The sequence below is a fragment of the Echeneis naucrates genome, chromosome 8 (assembly GCF_900963305.1).
Source record: "Echeneis naucrates chromosome 8, fEcheNa1.1, whole genome shotgun sequence".
NCBI lineage: Eukaryota > Metazoa > Chordata > Actinopteri > Carangiformes > Echeneidae > Echeneis > Echeneis naucrates.
Window position 1 is genome coordinate 7,573,150 of NC_042518.1, and position 13,859 is coordinate 7,587,008.

The 13,859-nt window shown below is 40.1% G+C and overlaps 1 protein-coding gene across 3 annotated transcripts in view; it reads left to right on the top strand.

The window, feature by feature from the left end:
• prkcab (protein kinase C, alpha, b) overlaps window positions 1–12,139 on the top strand; it is a 79,403-nt gene extending 67,264 nt beyond the window's left edge. For 2 of the 3 annotated variants that reach the window (XM_029507646.1, XM_029507648.1), the window contains 9 exons: window positions 2,415–2,555; window positions 2,697–2,870; window positions 3,538–3,629; window positions 3,935–3,997; window positions 4,915–5,053; window positions 6,370–6,450; window positions 6,894–7,001; window positions 8,577–8,717; window positions 9,816–12,139. In XM_029507646.1, coding sequence (XP_029363506.1) covers window positions 2,415–2,555; window positions 2,697–2,870; window positions 3,538–3,629; window positions 3,935–3,997; window positions 4,915–5,053; window positions 6,370–6,450; window positions 6,894–7,001; window positions 8,577–8,717; window positions 9,816–9,980 — 1,104 coding nt within the window. In that variant the 3' untranslated portion in view covers window positions 9,981–12,139. The remainder of the gene's footprint in view (window positions 1–2,414; window positions 2,556–2,696; window positions 2,871–3,537; window positions 3,630–3,934; window positions 3,998–4,914; window positions 5,054–6,369; window positions 6,451–6,893; window positions 7,002–8,576; window positions 8,718–9,815) is intronic. The other variant, XM_029507647.1, reaches the window with a different exon arrangement.
• The last annotated feature ends 1,720 nt before the right edge of the window (window positions 12,140–13,859 follow it).

Genomic DNA, 13,859 nt, shown 5'->3' on the forward strand with positions numbered 1-13,859 from the left:
TGATTTACTAACAAAGGCTCAACACACCCATTTATAGCTGATCAACCCAATCCGCTCCTTCTTGTAGACACCAAATTAATCATTTCTCTAACTGCTGTCACGCATTTATATATTAATTCTCTCTGTCACACATATTAAACACGCACACAGTAAAACACAGCTACACATAAAATTTAAGGGACTACATACAACTTTAATATAAACAAACAGTCATATTTGACATTTGCAAGGATCCACTATAAATGTGCATATAGAATAAAATTAAAAGTGCTGTATGTATAAGCCTCAAGTTATGTATTCCCCCTCTCTCTCTTGCAAACACCAAATAGCAACATTGTTAGTAAATTTTTTTGCACCACTCAGGCTTCAGAGGGAGCTTCCCACCTGTTTCTCATTGGGGGGACAGTGTGGACCACATCCTGCCTTCTACTAGTCCATTCTGAACTATAGAAGGCTTTGAAGCACATGAAGCATGGACTCACTTCCTGCAGTATATGTATGAATGAGGACACACACAGGGTTGTACTGTGCATGCCAAGTCTGTCCATACGGTGGCAGCGTTGTATTTATTATGACACTGAAATGTGGCTGTCCTGTATGTGTTTGAATACGACTCTGTGTGGAACATGATAACTTTTGTTTGTGTTGAAGTATGTGGTTTTGTGAACTGTTTGCGTGATTCTAAGATTTTTCCCTTTTATGTCAGTTTGGTCCATGCTGGACATGTAAAGTTTGTATGAGTGTGTTTAGAAAATGACCCCTAGATGTATCTGCAGTGCTTTAGTGACTAGAATTGTAGCCGGACCAACACACCATCCAAGTGCTACTGAATTTCACACGAAAGAGAAAAATCACAGACAAGCCAGTAAGAAGGGAGGCTCTTTTTTTTTTTTTCCTCCATTTTCATCTTATTGGGCAGAAGTTTTGTCATCACAGAATAAGGACACAAGGATGTCAAATTGGCAATGTAATTTGTATCATCAGCAATTACAAAAAACAAATAATGATAACAAATGATGGTAACTTTATAATGTTTGTGATCGGATAGTGAAATGACTTTATTAATTATGATTCTACTATTGTGACATGCTTTTTGAAGGCGTATTAAACTGTAAACCTCTTATATTCCCAATATGATATTTTTTTTAGTTAATTTCACATTTGTGAATCTGAGACCTGATTTTCTTTCTAGCTGTGTCCTATGGAGCTGTCATACCTGCTATTAATTTATTAAACTTTCTGTTTGGGATCATATAATCCCAGCAATATTTCCTTTGTAACTAGTTAATGTTTATGTTAGACTGCTGATAATGTGCACACATACAGCCACTTAATGTGAGTCAAGTAAATATGTGACGGTTAGTAATGCGGAGTATATTGCCAGTCAAGAGTAGAGAAACGGTTGGCCTGGCAACAGCCTGTCTATGAACCACCATCGCCTGTTTTCTCCGCTCTAGCTAACAGAAACAGACGACCGCTGGGGCCATGAAGGGAGCTGGCAGGGTCCTAATTGCCCTTTTTGTTCAAAGACACTTGGCAGGCCAGTCATTGTAACGACAGGGAAGCTTGCAACACTGGCACTCCCCTGCTGACCGCCCACCTCACAATTTCTCTGAAGCACACCAGCAAGTGAGAGTCTGCTGAATGTGAGGATGTCTGAATATAACATATATATACTGTATTGGTGTGTCAGTGGAAAAACTAGATCACTTTGTCTTCTCTGTATAGACGCTGAACAGAGGCGCTCTGTTCAGTGGCGTGCAGCCAGTCAGGGATGGTGGCATGTCCATCATGACAGCTTGCAGCAGGTGATAATGTAATAACTGTAATAACAATTACTCATTATTAGGTATTTGAATTTATTGGCCAGCATGCAAAAATCATTAAAAATATCTTGAATGGGACTGAAAATGTAAAAGCTGGTTATAGCTATTTCATAATGTTTAATGAGTATCATGATTATTTCAAAATGGGTCCAGGATTATTGTTATTCTAACTATGAATATATTCTTCATAAATGTATGTCGTTGACTGGTTTTGCATTTTCAACCCATTCAGAAGGATATTTTGAATTACATTTTCAAATTGCCTTTGTGGTCATTACATTATCAGTTTCTGGCTCAGCCAACTATTAGCAGCATGACTAAGTAAGTAACTAAGTAAGTGCTCCACTCATGTCCTGTGGGAAAAGTAGCTATCAAGCTGTAGAAGCACAGAAAAAAAAGCAAGCAAGTCAATACTGCCCCTGAGACGCTTTTCAGGTGGAAGGGATTTGTTTGTTTGTGAATTAAAATTGTCAAATCATGTACATAAAATTTCTTGTCAGCCACTGGGACCCAAGAGTGGACAAATGAAAATAAATAGTTTTCATTTTAAAAAGATTTTTTACAAAATGTTTGTGTTTTACACGACAGAAAGCCAAGCTGGGCCACGGTAAGAAAGTGATCACACCATCAGACCACCGGCGCTTCAGCCTGCCTTCAGGTAACATGGATCGGGTCCGACTCAGCGACTTCAACTTCCTGGCCCTGCTGGGGAAGGGCAGCTTTGGCAAGGTTAGAGTCATGAGCAAAAACTGAACAGAACATCAATGAATTTAATGCTGATTTTTCCCAGTAATTCTGCCCAGGCAGCATTTGTCTTACATATTAACATGATTCCTTTTGACCTTTGACCTGGGGTGTCATCGACCGTAGGTAATGTTGGCAGAGATGAAGTCAACAGAGGAGCTGTACGCCATCAAGATCCTGAAGAAAGACGTGGTGATCCAGGACGACGATGTTGAATGTACAATGGTGGAGAAGCGAGTCTTGGCCCAGAGAGACAAACCACCTTTCCTCACGCAGCTCCACTCCTGCTTCCAGACCGTGGTACGTACAAACCTCTAAGGGCTACTTCCTACACTGCTGCGAATCATGCAGACTCAAAAAAAGAAAGTAACTTAACTTGATTTAAAGGGTGCAATCATGTTTGTGCTTCATTCTTTTCGTCAGCCAACTACTCACTCCCTCACATTTTAAACCAGTGGGTGTGTGTCCTAGTGCGTTTGCCTGTCATTACATGTGTAGTTCCCGCTCATATTTTTACATTTATTCACACTCATTTGCCAGCGCCCCGCAGAGAAAAATGCTACTGAGCTGAGACCTCCCTTGAATATGAAGTCTCCCATATGACGTAAACTCTGTGAGTGACTCAGTGAGTCTTTGATATAAAAATGACTGATCAAAGCTTCTTGGCTTATAGTACAGGTGTATAACATGAGCAGCTATACAGAAAGAGCAGCTCATGTATTGAATTTCAATATATGGGAAAGTGAACATATCTTATTGTAAGATATATAGCTGTGGACTCCAAGTCAATCTCATGTAGTGTTATCTAAACTTTATATTTACATTCTTTTCTTTCCCCTGTGGATCATCCAGATCCAGCATAATATGTTGTTTCTCCAATCCTCCATATTTTTCATTGGCTGATCTTTGGACAATAACCTTTCTCTCCTTTTTCTTTTCTTTTCTTTTTTTTTTTTTTTTTTTACAGGATCGCCTGTATTTCGTGATGGAGTACATTAATGGAGGAGACCTCATGTATCATATTCAGCGAATGGGCAAGTTCAAGGAGCCACAGGCAGTGTAAGGACTCATGCAGTATGTTAAAAGGATCTTGCTGCTGGCAGGTTAAATGTTTTACAGCCTATATAGTCGATATGCACTACCAGTCAAAAGTGTGGACACACTTTCCTATTCATTTGAATGAGAAAGTGTGTCCAAACTGGTAGTGCATACTTTTAGATCGTTTGTGCATTTATTAATGAAATTCACAGATATGTTCTTATTTAATATTTAATGTTTGTATTTCAGATACTCTTTGTACTGCTTTCTTCACCAAGTCACCAATGTCTTTTGTGATAGTGTCTTTATGTTTTCCATTTCTGCAGGTTTTATGCTGCAGAGATTGCTGTTGGTTTGTTCTTCCTGCACCGAAAGGGAATCATTTACAGGTGAGTAATTTTGAGAAGAATTTGTCTTGCACCAGTGACGCATGCAGTCCTCCTCATATTAATGCAGAGAAGAATTTAACAGCATACAAATGATTATAGTTAGTTAGGTAGTAAGGTAGTTAGATAGCTTGTTTAATGTCTATGCGTCATAAATAGGAATGATAGAGTACCTCGTGAGGTAGGAGGAGAAAATAAAACATTAAGAAAGTCTGCTGCCTGTCTGTCGAACATCTGAGAGAGAACGAGTCACTCAGGACTGAGATGGATGTGAAAAACCATCTATAAGTAGCAGTATTGACTCTGGTGTGACTATTGCATAAATCAAGTTAAATCATGGCGATTGAATATCATTTAACAGAAGTCAGAAACAGTAAGGTGGTTTTTAACGCAGATTGAAGAGTAACAATGACCCAGATGGAGATCTAAACTAGATTGTAAATTTGACCTTTAATTAAACTGCAAAGTTTGGTTGTACGTATAAATGAGGCATGTATTAAATGCATGCCAATCAAAAGGAATACTTGACATAGCAAAGTCACCGTGCTGCTGTTCAGGTTTTCAGCTAAGGACTTATCTGTTCTTCTAATCCCACAAGGCTTTTGTTTCCTGGCTCTTAGAAACAGATATTCCTGTAGAAGTGCTGATTGAGAGGAAGAAAATAAAGAACTGAGGTAAAACACAGCGAAATAGCACGGAGGAATCAAGATGAGGAACAAATCATTTCAGGTCCAGGAAATACAGTTTGCTGACAAGCCGTGTGTGCTGTGAGCTGTGAGAGGGAGAAGTGGTTTAATGGGAGCTGCATTTCCTCTTTCTCTTTAGTTTGAACAATAACAAACGAAAAGGTATCAAAGCAGTGACAAATCCAGACACAAAAATGCATGTACGTCAGTGCTCACAATTTATCTCGGCGCCAGGGACCTGAAGCTTGACAACGTGATGCTGGACTCAGAAGGCCACATCAAGATAGCCGACTTTGGCATGTGTAAGGAGAACATGTATGAAGGCATGACCACACGCACCTTCTGTGGTACTCCGGACTACATCGCCCCTGAGGTGAGATACCAGTCATGGGGACGTCCTGAGGCCAAGTTTACAGTAGGTGCAACCCAACAATCATTCAGGATCACCAGAGAGAAGCAGAGGTAGTGAGAGAGACGCTGAGAGGAGGGGGGAGGGGGGGATGGAGCAAGAACAAAAAAGGGAGGAGAGAATCATTAGCATGCTAACGAACTGGTAAATGTTAAAGGATATGAGCAGCTAGCCTGAGTTAGACATATAATGATGATAGAAGTCCGATTTAAAAGGTTTGTGTTTGTCAGGAGGGAGCTCGGTATTTTATAGTGGGGATGTAAGACAGGAAATTTAATCTACATCGCTTTCTGGGAAAGCCCATACAACAATGTCATTATACTTTATGGAAATAATCATAATTACTATTTTTTCTTAATGGCTTAGTGGATTTTAATGAGCTCATTAGTATCTGTTTGCCACTCTGACACCTCTATATCTTCTATTTATGGCCCATAAATGTTTACTTTTTATTGAAAGAAGGACAATTTCAGAGGTAGAATTAAAGCACGGCGGGATAGTGAAGGTCGGTTCCTGGTCTGGGGTTTTTCTGTGCGGCGTTTGCATGTTCTCCCTGTGCCTGCGTGGGTTTCCTCCGGTTTCCTCCCACCGTCCAAAGACATCATGTTTAGGTTAACTGGTGACTCTAACTTGTGATGGACTGGTGACCTGTCCAGGGTGTACCCTGCCTCACCCAATGTGAGCTGGGATTGGCTCCAGCACCCTGCGACGTGGAAACGATAAACGGCAGAAGATGAATGAATGAATGAATGAATGAATGAATGAAAATTCATAGTAGTATTTTTTTAACTAGGTAAATGTATTATAATTATTTGAAAATCATATGCGGATGTGATTGTCTTATATAAAAGCTGACCTACAAATTTATACAGTGTGAACTGTAAAAAGAACTGTGTTTCTGCTCCTCTTAAATGGGAGTGCAGCTGTGATTTAGTTACTTGCTTGTTTGATTATGATTGTGTATGCGTTTGTGTGGGAGGGGAGATGTAGGATGGCAAATTAGATGGTAGGAGAAAGTGCCTTTATTATGGCAGCTCAGAATAGCTCTCTGGATTTAATGGTGGTTGATTTTGTTCGGGTTTAGATGAAAGACATGTTGCTTTCAGTGTAACTCTGATGCCTTTACTACAGTACGTGTTTGTGTGTAACACTGCTGCATTCATCATAACCTCCCTGTAAATCAAACAATATTGGGTGGAGGCAGGAGTGATAAAACCAAATTTTATCAGTGGAGTCACTACTGATGAACCTTTCAACTTTTTTTCAACTTCTTCTGTCAGATTATAGCGTATCAACCCTACGGAAAGTCAGTCGACTGGTGGGCTTATGGAGTTCTTCTGTATGAGATGCTGGCAGGACAGGTAATATGTTCACAAATACTGCACCAGTTCTGGACCACAAAAGGTTTTACATTATGACGGCAAATATTTCAATCGCTGATTTAGTGAACTTCTTTATCTCTTTTCATATTTTTCAGCATTGTCCAACATTGTTGACAATGTTTGACCATGGCTTTTGGAAAACAGATGTAGAAGACAAAATTTTAATTTAATTGCATATTTTATGAAATGATGGGGACTGTTAGGGACCGCCCTATCAAATGTATAGAACTAGTGAAAAATAACACAGAGAGTTTGGTTTTGACTAGATTTCCCAGGCTGTGTCTCAATTAAAAATATAAAGAGACAAAATACATTTAATTAAAGTGTTTGCATGAAGCACTTGGTAAGATATGTTAATGATTGCTGATGTAGATACTCAGCATAATTCACAATTATGTAACTCTGTGTTTTGTCCTTTTCAGCCCCCATTCGATGGAGAAGATGAGGACGAGCTCTTCCAATCCATCATGGAACACAATGTGTCCTACCCCAAGTCCATGTCTAAAGAAGCCGTGTCCATCTGCAAGGGAGTGAGTTATATTTCAGTTTTTTCTTACGGCATACTTGGTTTTGCTGGTTTTATTTAAATCCTGAGATGTCTCGAGTGATAAGCAATATTTTCAGAGGTCATCGCTGTTATTTTTGTTCATCAAAGCAATCAAAGCTGGGAATGTGTAAGCCATGCTATTAGCACCACCAGGCCGTATTCAGCCATACAGGTGCTTTGACCCAAATGCTAATGTTACCATGCAAATTCCATTAATTAGCGTCAACCAGAAAGTGCAGCTGATGCTAGCAGGAGGTGATTTGCCATGAACCAAAGTATTTGACAAAGCGGAACGTCATTATTACAGCTCTTCCTGAAAGGGATATGAATCTTTGCACCAGACTTCAGGGGAACATCCAATAGTTGTTTGGAGATTTGAATCTGTACCAGGACAGAGACGATGCCATCACTAGTTCCTTACCACTGAAATAAGTAAAAAATGGAAGCAATAGATGACTTTTCTTTTATTTGCTAAGGTGGGTCAAGTGTAAAAGCACCTTCATTAGGTCATCTAAGCCTGACAGGTCGATTACACACCATGTTTCTGTGATTAATGTTTCATAGTCCAAGGCAACTAATTTTATTCATTCATTTTTCTATTTCTCAAAGTTGATTTTACAACTATTCTCATGGTTGAGATGATTTTGGTGAGTAGGAATAATTACAGCCACATCTGACATTGCATAAATTAAATAATTAACAGAAACAAAATCATCTTTATAATCTAAATGGCAGATAAAATCATTTACTTTCCGCTCTCCAAATTATGAAAAAATTGAGAAAGCTTCATAAACAGGCATCATGGTCATTCACTTTTATGTTTTTTCTTTTATATACAATACAAAAGATGGCTTTTCCTTTCAACACCATGCAGAAGGAAAAGATTTGATAATTTGTTTGCCCAAATGCAGTTGGTACAGTCAAGTCACAGATTCGCATGCTTTTAGAAATGGTCTTTTACTTGGCATCCATCTGATGAGCTCGCAAGTGACCATCACTTTCCTCACATCATCACATTAGAGCAGCATCACGGGTGCCATCATCATTATTATTTCACAACAAGGGACTGAGGGTTTTCAGACTCAATTTACATGCCAGAGAAGATTCAATTAAGATTCAGACCCGTTATGATCAAGTCTTGTAATAACAGCCGCCTCAGAGCTGGTGACAGAGGAGATTGTATTGACCCCTCCTCATTCTTAGCTTCACATCTCATTTGCCAAAAAATGATTCATGGTTGAAATTAAAAGTGGCTGCCAAGTCAAAAAAAGAAAGAATTAAGAGAAGACAGTGCAATTTCCTGTGATGATTTTAAAGCTGGCTGAGTGAAACGGTTTGATTACCTCTGTAAAATGTTGCTGACGTGATAATGTAGTATAGTTTTATAATGCAGATATGATGCAAAGATGAAGTGGGCTATTTATTATTATTTATTATGCCCTCACTGCTTCTTTTGTCAGTTTCTTATTGTTTTGTCTCACACTATTTTTACCTTTTTTGTCCCCCAAGCAAAAACCTCTGTCACACTCTCCACTGTGTCTTTTGTGTTTGTCACCAGCTGATGACCAAACACCCATCAAAGCGTCTTGGCTGTGGCCCAGAGGGGGAGAGAGACATTAGAGAGCAGGCTTTCTTCCGACGCATTGACTGGGAACGCCTGGCCAACAGAGAGATCCAGCCGCCATTTAAACCCAAAGTGGTGAGTGTGTATCGTGTGCCGTGAGTGTGTGTGAGTTTGTCCAGTTACTAGAATACCAAAAAATAAAATAAAATTGGAATTTGTGAGCTTTTTGTCTAATAAAATATGCATGTTTTGTTCATGCAGCCTAGTTAAATCTCAGATAGGTCCTCAGAGTGTGTTTACGTTGGGGCATATTGTATGGCTGTTCCCTCGTTCATCCTTACCCAGCGTAATGGTCTATGTCCGCCCAGCAGAGCATGAGGCTGAATCCCAGCTGCAGCTGCCCACCCTGCTGCCTCTGTCATCTGCACCCCCTCCCTCAACACCTAAACCTTCTCCTGTCAACACAAACACTCCTTTTCTGTTTGTGGACCCCCGCATCCTCATTCTCTCGCTGCCCACAGCGCCCAAAGCAACTCAAGCACAGCCACAGAGGATTAAAAATAGTCCCTGTTCCCTTTACTGCAGCAAGGGCCACTATGAACACAGGTTTAAACAGCAGACATACGTGTCTGTACTTAGAGAGGAGGAAGGAAGGGGTCTTCTAAAAGTAGATCCATTCATTCATTGGGTTTTGTGTGATGTATCACAGATGTGCTCTCATGCACTGGGTCATTAATTGGTCAGAAGGGTGCCTGCAAACTAAAGAGCCATCTAAGGCTTCATAGGTTGGCACCTGTAATGCTAGAGTGACTGAAAATGCCGACATGCTGATGTGTCTCCTGAGAAAATGTTGAACATTAGCTATAGGTCGGCTTTCTGTTGTCTATTACTCATTTCCACAGCAATACTCATAAATATAACTGTACGTACTCAGCTGCCTTAGATGCATGACAGCCCCGAGTGAAAGTGCATACGGATGCTGATGACCTCCGCTGTTGATGCTTAGGGTTAGCTCCTGATATAATTATAAGCTCTGCCCAGCTACACATGGGGATTCGACATTTCCTGCACAAGCTGCAGGAATTCGCCTGCAGGATTCTTAGGAAGCTGACTAATAAAGGAAAAGCCTTGCACTCTTGTTAGCATGACCATTCTTCTGCTTGTGATCTCCTAAAGCCGAGAGATTAAAAAAAAATAAATAACCATCAATACTTTCCGCGCACTCTGTTTCAGTGTGGCAAAGGAGCAGAAAATTTCGACAAGTTTTTCACACGTACCCAGCCTGTGCTGACCCCTCCCGACCAGCTGGTCATCGCCAACATTGATCAGAGCGAGTTCGCTGGCTTCTCCTACATCAACCCCCAGTTTATCCATCCATCCCTGCACAGCGTTGTATGAGGAGGGTGCAGAAATTTCAAAAGATTGGACTGTCACTGAAAAACAGGACCCTTCCAAACTCCAACAAGCATCCCCTCTGTCGACAGACCAATATCATCCTCTGAAGTATCCTTTCTACTAGTTACAGATAGCTATGTACAGAAATGAGTGAGACAAAGGAGCTAAGTGTACGAAGGGAACGAAAAATTACATGACACTGATATTTTACCCAGACATCTCATAATGAGTTGTTAATTCGACATCTGTATCTGTGTTTCTCCATACCTGCAGCCTTTTTCTCGTGTATGAATGTGTCTCAGTATAACTCACTATCTCATTAGGTATTAAACATGCAAGATCTTCTCATTCTACGTATGTTCACCATTTTTCTACGCAACAAGCTACAATGCACAACTAGAACAGAATTTTTGTTCTGCTCTGTCCCGGCTTTGTCTACTTCTGAACTGCTTCAAGTGTATATTATATTTATATACTCAAAGAAAGAGGTAGTATACTGTTACATGAGTGCCAAAGTAGATGTGGAAAAAAACATTTCTATTGCAGTCCTTGAAGTCCTTGTAATGTTTTCCCCCCTCTGCCCTTCCCAACAGTGTCAACACAATAAAACCCTCGTGCAGGGACCGTTTCTATCCGTTGTTTTGTAGAACTAAACTGTATCCAACCCAAAAATAGAAGAATAGAAGCACATTCTGCTTAAAGTTACAATCTGTCTGGACTTTTCAATATGGAGATGTGGTCAGAAAACTGTGGATCAAACAGACCGTATTTTAAAGCATAAAAATGTTTTTTCCACACGCACAAAGCAGATCTCTGTTGCATGCTTATTTTCTGACTCTGTATGAGCAGTAGTCTCTAGGATGCAGTACACGTCTGGTATCATTGTAAATTTTAGTATTATGATAGAAACTATGTTAATATGTAATTGTATGTTTTGAAGAGTTAATATAATTGTAATGGCAAAAGCTTCCTGTTTTATGTTCCGCTTAACTCAAGTTTTATGTCGTATTGTATGTTTTTTGTCCCTTTTTTCCCCCTTTTTTTGTAAAAAGGTTTCCAAATATATGTTTCAAATGGAGAGGTTACTGCAGATTTTATACTATGAACTGAATGTGCTTTTATTACTTTCGATGGTTTTGAAAATTTCTATGTTTAGATTACCCCTAAAAAGAAATATATAATGTTTGGCTGAATCTTTGGTAGCTTTGGTATCAGCAAACCTTGTTATATGTATTTCCACTATTTATCCATTGTTTTCTACTACTCAGTGTCATATAGAGAATATGCAGCACATACAGTGCATGATAGTCGAACGCCTGTTTGCCTTGGTCGTCTCAGGGCTGACCCTCTCTGTAAAACACTGAATTCAAAACCAAGTGAATGGTATGACGATTTCAGAAACATGTCTTTTCTTCATATATTGTGTGCATGCCTGAGGTGAGGCCTGATATAAGCATGAGAAAGACCCCTGCATGATACAGAGATCCCTGATGTCGAGCATGGAGTTTCCCCACCTTGTTGCACAGAGTGAGACGAATGAGCATCACTCACTTTTTCTGCTCATCCTCTCTTCCCACTCACTGTCATGTAGCCCAACATCTTTGGATAAACAGCTGAATTTTAAACAGACAACTATATGTAAATTATTTAATTATTTATGTTGGCATTTTAGTTCCATGGTGCCAAATTCCAAATCATTTCTCCAGGGATTGTTGTTTGTTTGTTTTTTTTTTTAGGAAGAGGCTACTTCTGGGGTACGCAAAGCCACATTAGTGGGACTGTGTAAACTGCCAAATTTAGAAAGGCTATCTGCTCTACCACAGCTCTTAACCACTGAATTATTTAGCTATCATATAGAGTGCAGCTGTCACATCTGGACCAAAATGGAATTTATTTTCAAGCTTCTAAAGTAAAAGAAAAACAAAGTTTACATGTCTCACATTGAGAATCTGTATCAGAGGAGTGACTTTAAAAACAATTATGAAATTTAAGAAAACTTTTGGAGCCGTGATAGAGATGATTAATTGTCTAACCAGTCAGGGTACAGAACCACTACAGGTTACAATTAGAGCCACAGGGATGTTTTTATGTCTTTCCTTTCACTGCCCTGCTTTTGTTAACCTGATTCAGCTAGTTCCTCTGTTCATTGTGCTATGGCAGATACTGCGTATAAATAAAGTTACAAAAAACATTTCTCAGCTCTGTTTGACTTTGAGGGGAATCTCTTAGTTCACTGCAGCTCAGCTCAAATATGTTGTTTTCCAAATGACCAAGCAGTAATACATTTGTCACCATCTACCTAAGGTTTATACAGTCATGATCACAATGACCTTGAACTCTAACCGCCAACATTTAATCTTTTGCAATTAATTTCAGGAAATGTAATCATCGAATTAAATTGGCCACAAATGCTGAAAAATAACAGAAGTGAAACACCACCAAAAAAAACAAAAAAACTGCCTGAACTCTTGATCTGGATGAGTGGTGCCTGTCGCTGCTTCAAAGAGGAAGATCATGAAAGAGTTCTCAGTAGTCATTGCTTCAAACCTGCACTCAATGGTCAGTACCCAATGCAGGGTTTACTGTTGGCTTGACCCAAACCCAACAATAAACCCTGCCTTCACTTTGACTTAACTCTTGCCAGAATTGCCCTTTATGATATTACAATGGCACACAACCCTCACAACCTTCCTGGAGACGTTGCAGGTGACGGCTAGCTGGTAGCAAAGTGGATCATGTGTCTGCTTCCACTGTTGTCAAGGTAAGCATACACATTTGCCAACCAGCTTCCTGTCGACCGACATTCTTGAGCATGAAGAAGACCAGGTCCCGGTGCCTGCTGGCGGGGAGAGTCTGCCAGTGAGGGGCGATTGCTGGACCAGGTAGGAGAGTCCCAGCTAGGATAAAGTATAATCTGTTCCAAGCCTGAGCTTTGGTAAAGCCAACATGTTTGACCATAAAACTTAAACCAATCCACACAGATATGTCACGACAGCGTGAATTGTTGGATCTTTGATGTCAGCATCATGGAGCTTGGTCTGGTTCTGTCTGAGATAGCTTCTGTCGTGATGTGGTGTTATATTGGAAAAAAAAAAAGTGATTGATTGTCTTCTTTGTATTCAGCAGAGCTACGGACCCAGTGTCTCTGTCCAGGGTGCTGAAAGGAGCCATCTCATTCAAAGTGTTCCTCACAGATTCAAGTACATACAAGTGCCCCCCCCCCCCCGTTTCCTTCCCATCCCTCTAAGTATTTGCATTGAGTGGCTGAAATCAGGCAGCAGAGGACCACTGACTCACTCCTGCCTCTTCAGTTGGAGAATTGAACGGAAGCGTTGCTGCATCTTTGCTCTTCACTTTACAGTTTTCCTGAGGATTTTTTTTTTTTTTTGGCTCGATCGACCGGACACCATTTCATTTCTCCTCAGATCGACTCTCAGACTTTCTCAGTGCTGGAGATCGCTGCTGCAAGTAGAGGAAACTCGGCGGGCTGAAACGGGACACGTCAAAGGTGAGGTAAAAAAAAAAAAAAAAAAGATGTAATGGGGTTGTTTTAATTAAGTGTTTGACTCACCTCTAGTTGTTGTTATTGTTGTTTTTTTTTGTTTTGTTTTTTTTATCCCTGCGTGAAATAGTGGCGCTTCATACATACTGCGGTGTGTTTCACATATTTTATTTTATTATGACGCTTGTTGCGAGTTAACTGAGCTTTGGATTTGGTCGCGGTCTCAGTCGGGTTCCTCTCATTAGGCAGCATAATAAGAGTCCATATATTCAGTCGCAATGACACATTGTATGGGGCAGACTTTGACGTGCCCATGACAGTCACGTGTTGCCTTTGGGAAAATAAAGCGAATGGATGAAGACTAACGAATAGATTATGAT